Source organism: Hibiscus syriacus, unplaced genomic scaffold, assembly GCF_006381635.1.
Source record: "Hibiscus syriacus cultivar Baekdansim isolate YM2019G1 unplaced genomic scaffold, ASM638163v2 tig00112989_pilon, whole genome shotgun sequence".
NCBI lineage: Eukaryota > Viridiplantae > Streptophyta > Magnoliopsida > Malvales > Malvaceae > Hibiscus > Hibiscus syriacus.
The window spans coordinates 68,421-87,385 of NW_024063433.1; the positions used below are offsets into that span (position 1 = coordinate 68,421).

At 32.5% G+C, this 18,965-nt stretch overlaps 3 protein-coding genes and 1 long non-coding RNA gene across 8 annotated transcripts; all 4 read left to right on the forward strand.

Annotated features, from left to right (window-relative positions):
• The first annotated feature begins 2,370 nt into the window (after positions 1-2,370).
• Positions 2,371-4,377, forward strand: LOC120185178 (transcription factor IBH1-like). Of its 4 annotated transcripts, none has more exons than XM_039189470.1 (2): positions 2,371-3,179; positions 4,239-4,377. In XM_039189470.1, the coding sequence occupies exons 1-2, from the start codon at positions 2,739-2,741 to the stop codon at positions 4,284-4,286; spliced, it is 489 nt and encodes a 162-aa protein (XP_039045401.1). In that variant the 5' UTR covers positions 2,371-2,738; the 3' UTR covers positions 4,287-4,377. The 4 variants fall into 4 exon arrangements, with proteins under 4 accessions (XP_039045401.1, XP_039045403.1, XP_039045404.1 ...); XM_039189472.1 differs by having other exon boundaries at positions 2,373-3,185; positions 4,210-4,377; XM_039189473.1 differs by having other exon boundaries at positions 2,373-3,179; positions 4,210-4,377.
• Positions 4,378-8,945: 4,568 nt separating this feature from the next.
• Positions 8,946-11,159, forward strand: LOC120185149 (glyceraldehyde-3-phosphate dehydrogenase 2, cytosolic-like). Its single transcript, XM_039189441.1, has 9 exons — positions 8,946-9,130; positions 9,224-9,560; positions 9,741-9,887; positions 9,976-10,036; positions 10,118-10,215; positions 10,322-10,464; positions 10,558-10,641; positions 10,819-10,908; positions 11,019-11,159. The coding sequence occupies exons 1-9, from the start codon at positions 8,946-8,948 to the stop codon at positions 11,059-11,061; spliced, it is 1,188 nt and encodes a 395-aa protein (XP_039045372.1). The 3' UTR covers positions 11,062-11,159.
• Positions 11,160-14,363: 3,204 nt separating this feature from the next.
• On the forward strand, positions 14,364-14,855 carry LOC120185179. The gene is made up of 3 exons (XR_005522099.1): positions 14,364-14,455; positions 14,540-14,585; positions 14,689-14,855. It is a non-coding gene; the product is annotated as an uncharacterized LOC120185179 (long non-coding RNA).
• Positions 14,856-15,839: 984 nt separating this feature from the next.
• On the forward strand, positions 15,840-18,768 carry LOC120185177 (glycine oxidase-like). 2 transcript variants are annotated; one of them, XM_039189467.1, is made up of 9 exons: positions 15,840-16,208; positions 16,299-16,448; positions 16,575-16,789; positions 16,873-16,943; positions 17,053-17,212; positions 17,424-17,598; positions 17,974-18,132; positions 18,268-18,356; positions 18,490-18,768. In XM_039189467.1, exons 1-9 carry the CDS (start codon positions 15,848-15,850, stop codon positions 18,583-18,585), a joined length of 1,476 nt encoding a protein of 491 aa, XP_039045398.1. In that variant the 5' UTR covers positions 15,840-15,847; the 3' UTR covers positions 18,586-18,768. The 2 variants fall into 2 exon arrangements, with proteins under 2 accessions (XP_039045398.1, XP_039045399.1); XM_039189468.1 differs by having other exon boundaries at positions 16,122-16,208; positions 16,304-16,448.
• The last annotated feature ends 197 nt before the right edge of the window (positions 18,769-18,965 follow it).

Consider the following 18,965-nt stretch of genomic DNA (forward strand, 5'->3'; position numbering starts at 1 on the left):
AGATTATCTTATTTGGTTAAAGTAATAAAAGATTATTGGAATGTATATTTGATCAAATTATCTTTATTATACATTTATTTTTTAACAAGTTAAAAAATATTTTTATATATATATTTTAAAAAATTTAAATTCATAAAATTTATATATATATATTTTTTTACAAAATTAAAAGTATAAAAAAGTTTAATGAAAGGGTAAAATTTTATTTTAACCCCTAGATATCATATAAAATTTTAATTATAGATTTTTATAATCTAAAATAGTTTAAATATAAATTTGTAATTTAACATTCGTAGAATTTTTATTATTCAATGACAGAAGAATGATATTTTTGAAGAAAAAAATTTAAGGGCATTTTAGTCCAAAACGCCGGTAATCCAACAATAGCTAAGAAAAGGGAGGTAACGACATTTCCGGTAATATACCCCAAAAAATCTACTATTGGTAATAAAACATTACCGGGAATGAGATTCCCGGCCAACCAAACATGGAAATGTAGATTCTATTCCTATGAAAATCCCACATTCCTTGATCCAAACAACCCCTAAGAGTTATCTCCCATTTCCTATTTTCTTTAAAGTTTCTCGAGTTTTTTTTTTATATAAAAATAATATCATCGGTTTCTATTTCAAATTTTAAGTATACAGAAATTGGAAGAATCGTGTTAATATCAAGGGATAATGTCTATTTCAAATATTAAACCAATCAAGATGATTTTATTTTTAAAACATTAGTTCTTCTACGACACAATCAAATTCTTTCTATTATTTATTTTCAAACGATAATAATGATTTATTTCCACAATAATACCCTTATATTTTCAACGTATATATGTTAAGTTATTACAAGAATAATCTTCAAATTTGTCCAACAGTATGCAAACACTCACTAGAGATATTATATGTTGATAATTTTTTACTACAATGTACAAAATATTTTATTAGAGCCCCCCCCCCCCTCAAATCCAAAATGGTCATGTATCCTTCTCTTGAGAAAATAATAATAATAATAATTTTGACATTATTTTTCCAACTTGCAAACTACAACTAAGTAGCAACAAAATAAGGCATTGCTCATTCACAACTTTGAAATGGAAACATTTTATGGGGTGAATGGGGACAAAAATGGAGGATTTTTCATAGGAGCGATGAATGAAATTGGTGAGAATGTGAGTAATTCCTACCGTGCAGTCTGTGATTTGGACCATTAGGTGCCGAATGCCGACATCCCTAAACATCATCCCTGGTCCTATCTCTATGTCATTGCCACCATTAATCAATCCCATCACTCATTTGTCCGAAATGGCCAACAATGGGAGGAATTTTAGGGAGAAATTATTGATCATAACACACCAATATTAATACCCCTCGACGCATTCAACACAAAATTTAAACAAATGTTCTTCACAATAATTAAATAAAATAAATAATCTATCGTGTGACCTAAATGGTAAAAATAAAAGTTATTTTTAGATATTTTAGATTCGAACAGTTGTATCTGTAAGGTATGTATATGTTGTTAATAAATTAAAAAATTCTAAATATTTTTTTTACTATTATCTTAAACTATTTAAAAATATATACAAATAAAAGTGTCGTAGAATAAATAAATATAAATAACAAGGAGTGAATAAATATTGGTATAGTAATGGAATATTTAATATTTTTAATAAAAAATCAAAATTAAAATGTTTACAATGATAATATCAAAACCCTAAACAATATCTTAAATAAAGGTGCGTATTCGATCGAGTCGAATCAAAAAAATTTAAGTTAGTTAAGTTGATGAGTTTTATTTTATAACTCATATTTCATTTGAAATTTTTTCGAGTCTAGTTGTTCGAATTTGTATTTAAATTTATTTATAAATATTTATAACATTATGGTAGTAATTGATTCAAATTTAAACGGTTTTCTATAACTATATACAATAAATAAATATATTTGTTCATATATATCTTTTCATGTGATATCCATGTATCATGTAGAATTGAGAAACTCAACTCAAACTTGAAAATTAATTTACTAACTAGTAAATATTTTGAGTTATTTAACTCTTATTTTATAACTTAAACTTATTTAAAAAGATCGATTTAAGTTGAATTTATAAAATTATGACTCGAATCAAATCAAATCAAAATTTTTAATATCCAATCGAATAAAAAATATTTTTTTTAAATTGAGTCGAAAACAGAGAGGCCCCACAATCCAAGTGGGATAATGGAAGCATGTGCGCTCATATGGTAGTTGGCTATTTCAGGCCCACAATGCTCTCTTTTCCTAAACCCCAAACTGAAAAGGAAAGCTAAAACGTGTAATTTAATTATATATATAACAAATAGGATTGAAAATGGGTTAAAAACCAGTTATTGGAAAAATAACAATAACAATAACCAAAAGGGTTGATCCCCCAACCTCATCTCCTCCCATAGTCTCCTCTTCTTTTAATTTTTCCATTTTCCCACTCCCCAAACAAACATCTCTGTCTTCCTTGTTGTCTGGTTGGTCTTTATAGATAATGTGTCAGAGAATTTGTCAGAAAAAACACTAAAAAGTTTGAGATTTTATCATTTGAGAGATCATTTCTGAGCACTGGCCCCCTTGTGTCAGAAAATCAAAATCTCTCTTCAATTCTTTCCGATCCATCCAAAAAAGGAAACCGCCGTACGATTGTTAGTTAATATATCTCCGTATCCATCTACTCATCCCAAAGAAAACCCTAGTTATTTTTATAGTAATATGGATTTGCAGAACTTGAACCCTAGCTCTCTTAAATCCAGGTTCACCGCAAGGTTCCTTCGTGCTCTGACTGAAATCAATGCCCCAAAAACCATCTCATCATCTTCTCCCAGAGAGATCTTCCAACGTTACCGAAGAATCAAGGTTGCAGCCGACAAGTCCATGGCTTACTCGGTTAGGTCGAGGAGAATTTGGAGTAGGGCAACCCTTTGGAGGCTCCGAACCCGATCACGCAGTCGTCGTTTAGTCTCTTTCGGCCGAAGAGCGTCGGTCAAGACCCGTACCACGGCATCTCATGGAAAAGAAAATAAGGAACATCATGGTGCTGTGCTGGGTGTTCAAGCGGAAGAGCTGAGAGAGCTTGTTCCAGGTGGTGAAGCCATGGATTTATGCAACTTGTTGGATGAAACTGCGCATTACATAAAGTGCCTTACCACCCAGGTACAGGTGATGAGAACAATCGCCAATCTCTACTCTATTGAGTGATTATATATATACACACACATATACTTATTACATCAGTGTTATATATATAGAATAAATATATTTAAATCAAGAGGAACAGATTGTTTAAAGGGAAAACTATTGAAATACAGAGATGAATTGTCTAAGATGTTAAGTATTTTATTTTCTGTAGAGATGATAGTTTTAAATCACAGGAACTTGCATAATTTCTGTGAGATACTGGGATTTTCTTTTATAATATAGAGGTTTAATTTAATCTTACTATTTGATTTCCTTTGATATCTTTTTCTTGTTTCTGGGTTTCTAATCATTTATAATTTCCAATCCTTTGGAAATACTGTTAAGGAGAAAATGAAGTTTTAGATCTTAGATTCAAGGTGAGACAAATGTAATTTAACTAATCGTACCATATGTGGAATAATTTACGACCCACACAAAAATTTAAAACAAAATTAAATTAAACTCGAGAAGAATCTTTTTATTTCAATAAAACAAAAATTATTAGTATTATTATTATTATTTTTTTCTTAGGGGTGCTGTGTTCATATGGAATCATTCCATTATCGTCTCACATGCTGCTTCCCATTCTTAGATTTGCGTCCCTTTGTGAATTATTTTAATGTCAACTAAAAAACAGAAAGAAATTCTTCTACACAAAACATGAAAGATTTGCATATTATCTCTTGTTATTATGATATTTACATATAGTTTTTATTTATTAAAAAAGTTGTTAAAGAATTATTGAAAAATATTAATAATTTATTTATTAAATGTAATAAATATTCTATTGAAGTATAAAATTATTAGAAATAACTCTATAAAATTATGCCTTGCTTATTTATAATATTCTGTTGAAGTATATAATTATTAGAAATAACTCTCTTACCATTTGAGAGTGAAATTATAACAAAAATATAAACATTATTTACTCAATTATAATAATAATGTCACTCTCCGATTTATTCCAAGAGATTGTAATATTGATGCATATCGTCTTGCCAAACAGGGTATTGGTTAATCCGTGTTTGTGTCCAGGGGTTTTGCGTTTATATGGGTGGTTTGCTGTGTGAGGGGTGCTGTTAAGTACAGCTGAGGTCCGAGGTCAGTTGAATTTATGTATTCGGATTTAGATACATTTGTTAATTTAATAAATTATAGGCACTCTTTTCCTGTTTCTGTTTCCTCTAATATGAAGAGGATTTGTAACGAGGCATTCCTTCCTATAAAAAAAATATTTACTTCTACATTAGAAGGAAACCTATTGCAAACTAAAGTTTTAAAAATTATAATTTAATTAATTTGGTTGAAGTTAAGCAAGAAATTAACATGCACATAATACTAATAAATTTAATGTCTAAACTCTAAAACAAAAAATAGTCAATTACTCACAACCTACAAAGTAGTTATAAATGCAATTCTCATTTTCTTTCTTAATTTGAACATTAATATGTAAATACACATGAACATAAACATATATCACAGAAGTAACAATCTATCAAAAGATTGTAATTAATTCTATGAAAATACATTTTCCACTATCTTCTCCCCTGGTTGATATATATATATATATATATATAAATATAGAAGTATTTACAATAACTGATCATATTAAAAGTGCATTTTCTTTTCTTTCCATCCAAACAAGGAAAAGGTGAGAGCTGTTATTGCAAATCCTTTTCATATTTGCTTTGCAATTGCCTGAAAAACATATATATGCATGTGGCTTGTTTTCCATTGAATTTAAAGATGAATTCAAGGTAAAGTAACCAGGTCTAGCTGGATGAAGTATTTAGATGTCTTAAGGATATGGTTAAAATTTCGTAAATAGAGTAATAGGATTGAAATAGTTGTCTTATAATAGATATTTATTGTATATGATCCAGATTATTCGATCAATAAACCATATATCGATAATAAATACAAATGTATTTAAAGATAAAAAATAATATTTTTCAAACTCTAACATGAGAATTAATTTGTCCCATTTTATTGAAAATCATTTCATGAATCATTCTCGTAAAAAATATATATGAACCTTCTTCACCACGCCATCCCAACTAGGAAAAATCATTTTTTTCACTTTTTTTTCTTCTTTTTATGTGATTTTTTAAGACTAAATCTTCAATTTTTTTCCTCATAAATATAAAAGTGAGTGATTACTTGAGAATTACTAAGAGTATATTAATGACAAAAGAAAAAGAATAATATGAGTGAATTTGACTGATTATGATGGATGATGTGGTAAGGAAAGTTCATTTCATTTGGCATAATTGGACTTACACATAACTAAAGTTACAATTAAACTAAAAGTTTATTTAAAAGAAGTTAAGGCAACAACCGTAATTCTATTTTTAAAGAAGAAGAAGAAGTGACTGATTTATCACATACGCATTTATATAAGGGTGAAGTACATAAATGATACTTCGTCTACAAGACATTACTTTTTTGAATCCATCTACTATAAAAAGTTGCAAAATGATCCCCTAGTTATATGATGTTGTTTTATTGAGTTCCTAATTATTAAAAGTTAAAAAATAGCCACTCAACTATTTATTGTTCAAACTCATCATTTTTCGTTAAAAAATTGATGGTCATCTTAATTGGACGTTAATATGTTGATTGATACATGATAAAAAAAATAATGATGTCTACTGGCACTGTTGTTGCTTTCAAGCACTGAGTCAACAACATAATGTTTCAAGCTCGACGACATAATGTAAATGGATAGTAGATACACAAAATACAACTTTAAACAATTATGAGATCATATTTTATTATATCTCAGTAAATAGATTAGTGCTAGCTTAGACAACCACTATTTTTTTAACAAAAAATGACAAGTTCGAAACATATAAATAGTTGGGTGACCATTTTATAACATTTAATAGTCGAGGACTCAACAAACTATTGTCCTATAGTCAGAGGACCATTTCATAACTTTTAATAGTCGGATGACTCAACAACGTAACACCTATAGTTGGAGTATCATTTGTGTACTTTACCCTTTATATAATAACGGAACAACTTACGTAGAGGCCAACGATTGCCGACTTTCCAATTCCAAAGGTTAATATCCGATAAATAGGTAGGGGAGGAAGTGTTAGGAATGAGCGGACTGAATATATCTTGAATTGAAATGTAAATGTCTTTCAATTTGCCCAAATCTCTCTTTATCCTCAACATAAATACAGGAGAGTAAAATTATAAATTTAATCTTTATATTATGTATAAATTATAAATTTAATCTTTATATTTTAATTTAACCATTTAGTTATTATACTTTTCAAATTTTAATCATGAACTAAATAATAACAGAAAAAATTACTAAGTTAAATTGTATTATTAGTATCTATGTTTCATATAAATTGTAAATTTAGTTCATATTCTTTAATTTAGTCATTTTTAATATGTCAAATTCTTCTATTAGTTTATGTATTATGTGCAAGTTATGGATCTAGTTAGGGATGGGCATGAGACCCGACCCGATCCGGTCGGGTTTTTTAAAAAAAATATTTTTGGATTCAGGTCGGGTCATGTTTTTTAATTGTGATGTTCGGGTCGGGTTCGAGTCTAGGGTAAAAAATACCCGACCTGAAAAAAATATAATTTTACCTTATATATTTAGGAATAATTACAATAATATCCCTCTATATATTATTTTTTTCAATTAAATCACTGTTTTTATTGAATAAAAATAATATTTTTTATTATTTCGGGTCGGGTCGGGTTTTTAAGTTATATATCGGGTCAGGTGAAATCTTGTTTTGGTTCGGTCGGGTCTCGGGTGGAGGATTCCTTGTTTTTGGGTCGGGTTGGGTAGACCAAAAACCCGACCCATCCCCATCCCTAGATCTAGTCCTTGAATTCTAATTTGGGTTGTTTATACTCCCTATACTTTCAAGTTCTAAAAGTTTGATATTGGCCTGAATAATAGTCATTAAATTTGTTAAGTCAAACTATACTATTAATCCTCGTATTATTCATAGGTTTTAAATTTAGTTTTTATTCTTTTGATTTGATCATTTTTAAGTCCATGTAATTTAGTAATATTATTTGTGTATTAATCGAATTATAACTATAATTTTACAATTTGAAAGACACATAGGACTAAAGTTGACCAAATTAAAGTATAGAGACTAAGGGGCTGTTTGTTTACTTCAAAATGATTAAGCGCTGAATGAATCAAATGCTGAATGATTCAGAGGCTCTGTATAAATTAGCGCTGAATGTGACATGCTGTTTGATAATGGCTCTGAATCATTCAGAATGTACTTCTGTGTTGAATCATTCAGCACTGTTTTGTTGAATCAGTCATCACGAAATAATTCAGAGGTGAGAAACAAACAGTCTGAATGTTGAACAGTTTAGCATTCAGCGCTGAATGGTTCCATTCATAGCCAAACAAACAGCCCCTAAATCAACAATTATTAGATGATATTCAATTTCACTAAATATTTATTTATTATTTAAATTAAAACAATAATATTTAGGTATAATGAGATATTTTGAATATGACTAACGGGGTTGGTTCAAGTGATAAGCATATTAATTCGTTTAAGTCGAGTTTGAAACTGTGTATGTAAAAAAAATTCACGTTGATAGATTCACTCATCAAAATTAGGTGTACAATGCGGACTGGTCCAAAATAATCCTAATGAAATCTGAAAATTAGGAGTGCAACCAAAAAATAATAATTTTTAATACGGGTAGAATGGAATGTTATCCCTAACTTTTACACCTGGTTTTTTAGGGGTTTTTTCACAATGTCAACCTTATAGTTCTACATTTTTATTTGGACGATCAACTAGCGACCGATATTTTATTGATGTGGCATAACATCTTATTTTATTATGTTGTTATAGACTTTGATATTATCTTACCTTATATATCACATGAGTTAATTATTTTAAAATTATAAAAAAATTTAAAATGTTTAAAAAATATTTTTTTCATCATTAGTAACACCCGTCTTGGAGTTGATAATTATTTTTTCCTTTTCTTTTTTTTATTGCCTGAGTTATGTTATTTTTTTATTTAATTAGTGGTATTTTTTATCTATTATTTATCTGCTTTTTTTAATTTTAACTCCTTTTTTGTAAGATTATTATTATTATTATTAAGTGATTATTTTATGCATTTTACTTGTTTCAAGAAAAATATCTCATTTATATGATTAGAATACTCTTATTTTATAAACTTATACTCTAATTCAAAATATTTATTTTTTTAATAAAATTCACTACAGCAAAATAGGTATATAGAGACGTTTGTCGCGGCGTTTTCAAAGAAAACGCCACTAAATTTGTACATATCATGGCGTTTATATTTAAAACGCCACGAAATTGTAACATTAACGGCGTTTCTCAAAAAACGCCGCTAAAACTCGTACTTTAGTGGCATTTATTTGACAAACGCCGCTAACGATCAGTACTTTAGTGGCGTTTGTAAAAAAACGCCGCCATAGAATAGTTCTTTAGTCTCGTTTTTAGAAAAATGTCACAATATGGTACATATATCGTGGCGTTTTTAGAAAAACGTCGCTGAAACCTAATACTTTATTGGCGTTTTTCAATAAACGCCGCTAAAATGTAATACTTTAATGGCGTTTTAAGGAAAAACGCCGCTAAATACTCGTATTTTAATGGCGTTTCTCAACAAACGCTAAAACGTAGTATTTTAGCGGCGTGTTTGAATAAACACCGCAATTTATTAGTATATTAGTGGCGTTAATGTACAGTTTCTATGTCCCACCCATTTAAGCCTCTTTCATTTTTCCCCTTCGTCTATTTTTTCATTCTCGCCGTTTACCCAAACCCATCTACTGGTAGTTTCCGAAGAGTGCTTCATCTCATTTTCCAAATTGTTTTCTGTGATTTCTCTCCTCTGTTAGTCACCCCTACATCATTCGCCTTCTCCACGTTTTACAAGTTTGTCTGTTTATTTGGGTTTTTTTTCATTTTTTTTCATTCCAACAGTCGTGATTTCTGGAATACCCATTTTTAAATATCTCTTGAACCCAGTGGATTAACAGTTCAATTTCAGTCCAACAGTCGTGATTTCATCCAGATCTTTATTGGGTTCTTCTTTGTGCGTGTTTTTGTTTTGATTTTCTTTTCTTTCCTCTGCGTTCTCCGGCTTGTTCAATCAAATATTGGGTCCGTCCCTTCCATATTGGACCAAGCTGCTGCTTCCACTAAATCTTTCTCTCTCTCCTTCTCATCTCCAAGGTTAGTGATTGGCTTGGGGGTCTATTACAGAAATCCTGAGGAAATCCCATGGGCTGAGGCTGGAGCTGAGTATGTTGTCGAGTCTACTGGTGTTTTCACCGACAAAGACAAAGCTGCTGCTCACTTGAAGGTTTTTGAAATTAATTTTAGCTAATGTACACTTATGGTCTTATTAGAACTAAGTTGATTGGAATTTACCCGACATATGTTTTCCAAGAGGCAGAGTTTTTTTTTACTTTTGGAGCCTAATTATTTTTCTTATATTTGTGTTTGGTGTTCTTATTTCGAGTTATGCTTTGTTGCTTTTCAGGGTGGTGCAAAGAAGGTTGTTATTTCTGCTCCCAGTAAGGATGCTCCCATGTTTGTTGTTGGTGTCAACGAGAAGGAATATAAGCCTGATCTTAACATTGTCTCCAATGCTAGCTACACCACCAACTGTCTCGCCCCATTGGCCAAGGTAATATTTGTTCCTAGTAAATTTATTTGTGCGTCTAGCTTATAGTTGTTATCTTTGAGTTGATGACATACTTCTAACTCGGTGGCAGGTGATCCATGACAAATTTGGCATCGTTGAGGGTCTTATGACCACTGTCCATTCTATTACTGGTTAGTACTTAAGCTCTCATTTTACTTCGTTTTGCAACCATTTGCATATTATTGAATGATGTTTCTATTCTTTTTATTCAGCTACACAAAAGACTGTTGATGGTCCATCAATGAAGGACTGGAGAGGGGGTAGAGCTGCTTCTTTCAATATCATTCCCAGCAGTACTGGAGCTGCCAAGGTATGTGTTATGTTAATTTTTAGTTTCTCAAATGCTTTATTATGCAATTTGTTACTGGAATTGAAGTTTGATGGTTGATAGTGATGGTTATCATGTAATCATATAGGCTGTTGGCAAAGTTTTTCCGGCATTGAATGGCAAGCTGACTGGAATGGCTTTTCGCGTTCCCACTGTTGATGTCTCTGTGGTTGACCTCACTGTGAGACTTGAGAAGAAGGCTACCTACGAGGACATTAAGGCTGCAATCAAGTAATGATTAGAATAATTATCTTATAATCATACCTTAAGTTGTCCTTAAGATAGCACTTTGAATTCTTTTCTTACCCCTTTTTTTGTGCATAGGGCGGAATCTGAAACTAACTTGAAGGGAATTCTTGGTTATGTAGAGGAAGATTTGGTCTCAACTGACTTTGTTGGAGACAACAGGTATGATTTTTTTAATTCTTTTTAATGTTGGTTTTCTGGCCTGTCATACGATCTTATGTTACTATGCTTCACATGACTTTTAAGAGTTTGAAATATTTTAAAATCTAGTCCGCATAACATAGCCGAGGGTTTTAGATTAGGAAATTGGAACTTATGTTCTATGCAATTTATTATCAGGTCAAGCATTTTTGATGCCAAGGCTGGAATTGCTTTGAACGACAACTTTGTTAAGCTGGTTGCATGGTATGACAATGAGTGGGGTTACAGGTAAATTATACTTGTCTTAATTCCGGTTTTGTGTAGCTCTAAGTACTATACCTTCAATCAGACTTGTATGCTTGTATGAGTTTTCTAATGGACTTCTTCTTGTGTCCCAGTTCCCGCGTTATCGACTTGATCCGACACATGGCTTCTGTTTAAGCTTAGCGAGTGATTGGATTGTGGTTGGTGTTTCCAAGCCTTTTGCCTGCTTCAATTTAATTTTAATTTAGAAGAGAGATGTGATGAGAATAATCGAATTGTATACGGGACATATGAACTTAATTAGCTCTAATTATTAATGTATTTTAGGGTCAAAGGATAATGAGAGAAATCAGTGACATTCTTGGGGAAAATACTGAGGTGACAAATAGGGATAAAATATTAATTTACAATCTCCGTTAAATTCTCTTTTTGCTTCCTTATCTTTAAGTTAGATTGTGCTTTTGTCTGTTCTCAAGTTGTTTTAGCATAATGCTTGAAAGGATTTGGTCCTTGGTAAGCTGTCATATTTCCATCTTTATATCTTTCTGTTTGTTAGGAATGCAGTTTTGGAGCCTTTTTCTGGGTGCTATTGATTTAAAATATGTTTGGTCCGATAAGCTGTTAGAAGTTATCATGAAATTCAAGCTTGGATGTTTCTGCACAATTGTTAAGATCTATCTCTATATTTTGCTTATCATCATGATGGTTGCCCATGCCATAGAGTTGTTGACTGCTGGGACTGACCATGCAGAAATGTGTTGTTAACTTTTTTAACGTAAGATATAATGGATTTTCATATAAACTGATGATTTATTTGGATATGAAACTAGAGATCGGGTTTGCATTGCCATGGATGGGGCCTTTTCAAGTGGCATGCCAATTGGAGTAAGACCTCATGAAGCAAAATATCTGTGCAAGAAATGACAGGACGATACTAGCTCTGCATCATTGTTTTCCCATATAAACTGGATTTATCTATTTGAATTTAAGCGCCTCATTGTGACGAAGAGTTTTGAAGAATGTGTAAGATTAGAAGCAAAAATATCTTAGATATTATTGTTTATTATAGTTAATAATGTTGAACTACATTATATTTTACGTTAATGTAAACTTTGATTTATTATTATGGATTTCATTTTTCTTGTTATGGATTTTAAGTTTGTTCTTATGGATGTCAAGTTTATTGGAAAATGCTACATGTTAAATTTGGGTAATAAAAGAGTAGAAAACAACATTTGACAAATTAGTTTTAATTTGCAAAATCAATTTCTTTTAGCTATAGAGAGGTAATTAGCGGCGTTTGTATCTTAAAACGCCGCTATAGATATGACCTTTTGCGGCGTTTGTTCTAAAAAAACGCCGCTATATACCAGATCTTTTGCGGTGTTTGTGGGGAAAACGCCGCTAAATCTCAACACCTATTGCGGCGTTTGTTGGAAAAACGCCGCTAAATATCAACACCTATTGCGGCATTTGTTGGACAAACGCCGCTATATATCGTTACCTATTGCGGCGTTTGTTGGACAAACGCCGCTATATATCGTTACCTATTGCGGCATTTTTTGTTACCAAACGCCGCGAACTTTAGCGACGCTATTTTCAGCGGCGCTTTTTGTGACGTTTTTCATAGCGCCGCAGGTGTTTTTTGCAGCGCTTAAAAAACGCCGCTATAGGTAAAAAAAACGCCGCAAATGTACAGTTTTGCTGTAGTGATTATCTGTTATTATTAATTTAATTTTTTTTCATATTTAATAAAATTATTCTTAAAAAATCTATAAATCTTGTGTTTGCATAATCTATATATGTTTCGATATTAAAATCTCTTAAACAGAATAAATAAGTCCTAGAAGAAATTATGTTTAAAATTTTGATTCAGTGTGATTTTAAAATAATTGAATCTAATGAGACTACCTTTTTACTATATAATAAAATTTTATGCTAATATATTATAAATTATCAATGATTAAAAAATTCTAAATATATATTATCTTGTTATTATTTTAAATTATTTAAAAAAAGTTATGTATACAAATGAGTAATGACCAAGGTTGATACATTAAAAATGAAAATTAGAGTAATGGCCAAGGAATGAACCGTTGTGTATGTTATTTTAAGGCTTGATGATTTATTCTTCTCGAATGTAATTATATCCTAGATATAAACAATAAAAACATCTTTAATAATCTATGGGTTAAATAATACTTTTGACCCCTGAAGTTTACCTTATTATCACTTTGGTACTTGAATAATTTTGTAACTATAGTGCACCTAGGAACCCAAGATTTTGTAATTCAGTCACCAAAAATCTTCAACTTTTACTAAGTTTTTCATTTGTTTCTATGGATATCTTTTGAAAGTTTCCGGATTATTATCGGGAGCGGATGCATTCTAACTTGTTATAAGTGCTGGACTGAAGAAAAGGTCATTGTTTGTCCTGAATACATAGTTCTGATGGTTCAATCTACATTTTTCCAGGAGGCTAAAAATGAGTGCAATGGTAATTTCTATAATCCACTCACTGAAACTTGCGAGAGCAAACTGGAAAAGTTGATCAGGTAATAGCCTGTTAAATTGCTTATTTACATTGATTAACCGGGAATGTTCCGATAGTTAGAATTTGCATTCTCTTTAATTCGATTCTAAACGTTTGATTAATTGCAGAACATAAGGGATTTAAACATGTACACCATCCTAGAACTTTGTTATCATAGACCCGAACACCCGAGACTATCAGACTACCTTCGAGCTTCTGGAAGCTTGGTGAGACCGACAGGCCTCTTTCTGTAAGGACAAGGATGTTTGGTCGTGCCTGGCCAATTAGAGCTCCTGTAAGAGATGGAATCATTCCAACGTGGCCACAACTTCTCAATAGCCTAAGTGTTCCGTGCACTGTAAGTTTAACTTATTCCATGTCAAGATTGCTTATTTGCAGCTTGTTTCAGTTAGTAGCTTTGCTCTTAAGGAGTTTAGTTTACAGTTTCATCTACTCTTTTTAGTCAAGATCCGACTCGTACAACCGATGTGGTTGTCCTTAATTATTTGTTATGCGTATCAAACTATCTTGTTGGGAGTATACTGATAATTTTACTTGAAATTTTACGAAAATTGCATAGGATGATGAAGTAGCAACAAAATGGGTGAATGACCCTGCAGTTAGGAAGACAATTCATGCTGAAACGTAAGCACTCTCAAAGTCATTATTCTCCTTGTTTTACCAAAAAAGAACAATAATTTATGATCCTTCGACACATAGGAGGCCGTGATCGGTGAATGGGAGTTATGTACGGACAACATCTTATATAATCATGATGTCGGTAGCATGATTAAGTATCACAAGAATCTTACTTCCAGGGGATATCGAGCACTCATATACAGGTTTCTTTTACTGCATTTCGGGTTTAAAGGCAAAACGAGTGCTCGATTTTCTGATAAATGGTTTGTATTCAACTTTTGTGGCAGTGGGGATCATGATATGTGTTCCATTCACCGGGACCGAAGCCTGGACAAGATCGGTCGGATATGAGATAGTGGATGAATGGAGGCCATGGACTTCCAATGGACAAGTTGCAGGGTAAATTCCGTCATTCCCCGGATCTCATGCTCAATCTGTTACTTGGGAATTGACTTTGAATTATCTTTTGGAATGCATTTGCAGGTATTTGCAAGGTTATGACCACAACCTGACCTTTTTAACCATAAAGGTATCAATCATTCGAGGATGCATCTTTAGAGAAATGTACTGAATTGTAAATTTATCAAATTCCCAGGTTTGATTCTAACCCTTTTTGGTGTGTATGAATACAGGGAGCAGGACACACAGTCCCAGAATATAAACCTCAAGAGGCCTTGGATTTTTACACCAGATTCCTTGCAGGGAAACCTATATGAAACAAATTTTCTTCTAATTTTTAAATTATAATTGCATGTTGATGATAGGTTATTCACATAATTTCTAAAATTGCATGTTGTTTCCTTTAGAATTAGTATCCATTTACATCTACGTTAATATTTTTAGTTATACCTCTTTTTATGATTGTTGGATGAGTACAAATAGATGATTAAGATTAAAAATGAGAAATAAGAAGATATTAAAAAAAAACAAGAATATAATCTCAGCCCTATTTTCACTCATCCAACTATCCTAAAAATTATAAAACTAAAAGTTTTAGGAGTAAGTGGATTCGAACCTATAATATGGAGAGGGAGAGACCTATAACAAGCACAACTTCTCTTGATACCAATTCTCCATCATGATTGGTTTTATGCATTCAGGCTGAGGCCTAAGGGAGCTATTTAGCAATTAACCCCCTTTTACCATGTACTAATAATGGCCGAAAATAGAATAAAGGTCAAATTATGGTTTTGGTATTATTCTCAAATTTGGGATTTAGTTCTTATACTTTATTCAAATAATGTAATTAGTTAGTCAAATAGTTAATATGTGAATTATTTCGATAAAAATGTTGATGAGATTAAAAAAACACTAACTCAAACTCACTAAAAAGATTACCAAATTGAAGTAAAAGGACTGAAACATAATTTGAACATGATAGAGGGACTAAAATCACGATCTAACCTAAATCAAATTATATTTTTCTTCTTTCTGAAAATATAGAAAGACATAAATATAAATACTGGGTTGAGATGCCTGAGCTTTAACCCGCTCTAACAAAACTCAGGAACCATTGATGAAATTTATCCAGGAAAAAAAAACAATGCCATTTATCCCAAAACTTTATTTTTCATTTTCTTAACGTGAAAAAAATAATTTTTATTCATAAAAGAAATATTTATTTTATTTAATAACTACAATATAAAATGGTTGAAATGGGAAGAAGTAAAAAGTGACTGAAAAGTACAGTGCAGTGGGCTTCAACAAAAATCGGCCCAATTCGAACCTTTTTCAACTATTACGGGTGAGTTGACTCAAACATTACCATCAAAGCGGAATCAGCAAAGAGCCATGGCTTCAACTTCAATATCAGTTAACCCCCGACGCTCCTACAACCATTTTACCAAAGGTGGCGGCGCTTCATTCAATGAAAATCGATTATGTTCCTTCACGTTTCAATCAGGCTTGTTGGGCTCCAAAATCCCAATGGATAAGCTTTCACTCTCAGTCAACGGAACCAGACCAACCCGACCAGAACCCATCCGTTTTTCGTGTTCGGAATCGATGAAGGCTTCTTCCCGTTCTTTCGACGTCGTGATTGTTGGTGCTGGAATCATCGGGTTGACAATCGCCCGGCAGTTTTTAACCAAATCGAATCTATCCGTTGCGGTCGTTGATAAGGCCGTACCTTGCTCTGGAGCCACTGGTGCAGGTAAACCCATGTTTTTAGAACTGTTATCGTCCTCACCCCGACCGGCCCAATTTTTTTACTTCTCATTTCCTAAACTCCTATTGGGTGTAGGACAGGGCTACATATGGATGGTACATAAAAATCCTGCAAGTGATACATGGGAACTTACTAAAAGAAGTCACCAACTATGGAAGAAGTTGGCTGAGACGATTCGCGACCAAGGCATGGACTCGCTTCAAGTATTGGGTTGGAAGAAGACAGGTATTAAGTTACATAATTATTGCATAGCATTTTCGTAGGTTGGTGTTCGGTTTCTTTGCGCATTCTTCTGTTATCTGTTTTTAACAGTTGAAATTTTTATTTGGAACATGGTGTTTTGAGCTGTAGGAAGCTTGCTTGTTGGTAGAACTCCTGAGGATTCAGTTATGTTGAGAAAGAAAGTGAGTCAGCTGTCTGAAGCTGGGTTGAGAGCAGAGTATTTGTCCAGTGATGAACTGCATTCCAAGGAACCTTCCATTTATGTTGGTACGGATGGTGGGGCTGCTTTTGCACCTGAAGATTGCCAGTTGGATGCTCATCTCGCAGTTTCATATATTGAAAAGGTGTCTTTATTATTATTCTTTTAGTTTTGTAACAGCATATGACGTAATGATTGCTTGGACGTTAGCATATTCCTTTTGTGTAGGTTAACAGATCCTTTGCACCGAAAGGTAGATATGCAGAGTTCTATCATGAGCCGGTTACAGGTTTAGTGAGGTCTGTCGTTACTTTTCTGCAGTACATTCATGATGAGATGAAGATACATAACATATTTGTGTATCAGTATTCGGGTCCTTGTGTAACTTTTCTAGCTCATGTTGTTCAGATCTACTAGTAGTGGGGAGTACGAAGCTGTTCGGACTTCCAATAACACATTGTATGGTAAGGCCATTATAGTTGCTGCCGGTTGTTGGAGTCGGTCTCTTATGCATGACCTGTTGAAAGACTCAAATGTTAAATTTGATGCCCTTGTAATGCCTCGTAAGGTGAGAATCCAAGATATAATGAATTCGTATAATTTAAGTTTTCATATTTCATCTGTCTATTATGTATATATTTTGGTGAATGGACCTATATATATGCAATTCTTTGATATGTCATGGTGATATTTTGGTAATGAGATTCTGTGATGCATCTTCCATGATTAATTTTTTGTTTTAAATGTAATATTTGCCTTATCTTTGATATCCACTACAGGGTCATCTTCTTGTGATTGAGAATTTTAATCCCCTTCAACTGAATCATGGTTCGATGGAGGTTGGTTACATCGATTATCAAAATGCAGCGTTTACTTCAGGGCAGAATGATCAGAGCCAAACCTTGTCTGTTTCAATGACATCAACAATTGACACAGTGGGTAATCTTGTTCTAGGTATAATGTTACACTTGCTATTCTCAGTGCTTGGCTTTTAAATGTTCGTCGAAACATGGTGAAATGATAATTTTGGTTTGGAAAAGGAAAAGAAGCATAAGAGTGCATTGAATTTGAACTTCATAATGTTTGTTTTCCTGATCTTAACAAAGTCTGTAGATTCTAACATCCAGATCTTATTGTTACATTATCTGATTGATGAAAATACCTTATACTTCTTGGTATTTCCCCATACCTCTGTAAAACAGAATGCAAAAATGAGCTTTATTATGTACATCTTTTGTTCCAGTTGTTCTTTGTGTTCATGTCCAGTTGATCATGTTAATTTGTTGTTGTACTTGTACATGCTTTTTCCGTAAATTTAATCCATCATAGGAAGCAGCCGTCAGTTTGCTGGGTTCAGCACCGAGGTAGATGACTCTATCGTTCTTCATATATGGAAACGGGCTGGAGAGTTCTTTCCCAAACTAAAAGAACTGCCCCTTACAGATTTCGTCAAGAACAGAAAAGTGAGAGTAGGACTACGCCCCTACAGTAAGTCCATATGTATTCTGTCACACAGAATATTCCATACCATTGGGATACTCAGCTAATTTGAAATTTATACATGTAGAACAGATTGATCAAACATAAAAAATTACTGAAACAATGTCTTTACTTATATATCAGTGCCTGACGGAAAGCCGGTCATAGGACCAGTTCCTGGTCTGTCAAACTTGTTCTTTGCAACTGGTCATGAAGGAGGAGGGCTGTCTATGGTAACTTCCTGTATTCTGGAAACTTTTATATTGTTCCATTTTGGAATAGACAATGCGGGTCTTTCCTAGGTTGTTTGCACTCGAATCAATGAATTGGCGATAAGTTTATTCGTCATGTTTGTTTAATTTTCAGGCTTTGGGAACTGCAGAAATGGTTGTTGATATGGTATTGGGCAATCCCACATATATTGATAATTCACCATTTGCTGCAAAGGGTCGATGTTGTTAGTTCAGTGTCCCTATGGAACAGTAAGAAGGAAAAACATCAAGGACGCCCGGTCTAATTGGACCAAATGTTAAGCTGCTGGTTGGACTTTGAACCCTTTTTTTTCGTTGCAAATGTAAAATGTAAACTACCAAAATAAGCGAAACTTTTAACTTTAGAAAATCAAGCTTGTGAACTCTATGATTTCCGGGGAAATAAAGGTTGTACTCAAAGCTCGAGTTTAGTATAAAGTGGTAAATATAAAACTTTGGTTAAATGTTTCATGCGATGCATGCAAATATGATTCTGTGTGATTGTATAAATGAGGTTTTGATTTGATTCAATTTAATTTTTATAAATTATTGAATTTCTTGTTGACGAAGTATGGTTTTATGTTATTATAT

Bases quoted from the DNA above. Each gene is read 5' to 3' on its own strand.
- LOC120185177 (XM_039189467.1), top strand. From the start codon at position 15,848: ATGGCTTCAACTTCAATATCAGTTAACCCCCGACGCTCCTACAACCAT. The intron at 16,449-16,574 runs GTATTAAGTTAC...TTTGAGCTGTAG, and splicing joins ATTGGGTTGGAAGAAGACAG to GAAGCTTGCTTGTTGGTAGA. The intron at 16,790-16,872 runs GTGTCTTTATTA...CCTTTTGTGTAG, and splicing joins CAGTTTCATATATTGAAAAG to GTTAACAGATCCTTTGCACC.
- LOC120185149 (XM_039189441.1), top strand. From the start codon at position 8,946: ATGTCCCACCCATTTAAGCCTCTTTCATTTTTCCCCTTCGTCTATTTT. The intron at 9,888-9,975 runs GTAATATTTGTT...ACTCGGTGGCAG, and splicing joins GTCTCGCCCCATTGGCCAAG to GTGATCCATGACAAATTTGG. The intron at 10,909-11,018 runs GTAAATTATACT...CTTGTGTCCCAG, and splicing joins GACAATGAGTGGGGTTACAG to TTCCCGCGTTATCGACTTGA.
- LOC120185178 (XM_039189470.1), top strand. From the start codon at position 2,739: ATGGATTTGCAGAACTTGAACCCTAGCTCTCTTAAATCCAGGTTCACC. The intron at 3,180-4,238 runs GTACAGGTGATG...GTTTGTGTCCAG, and splicing joins TAAAGTGCCTTACCACCCAG to GGGTTTTGCGTTTATATGGG.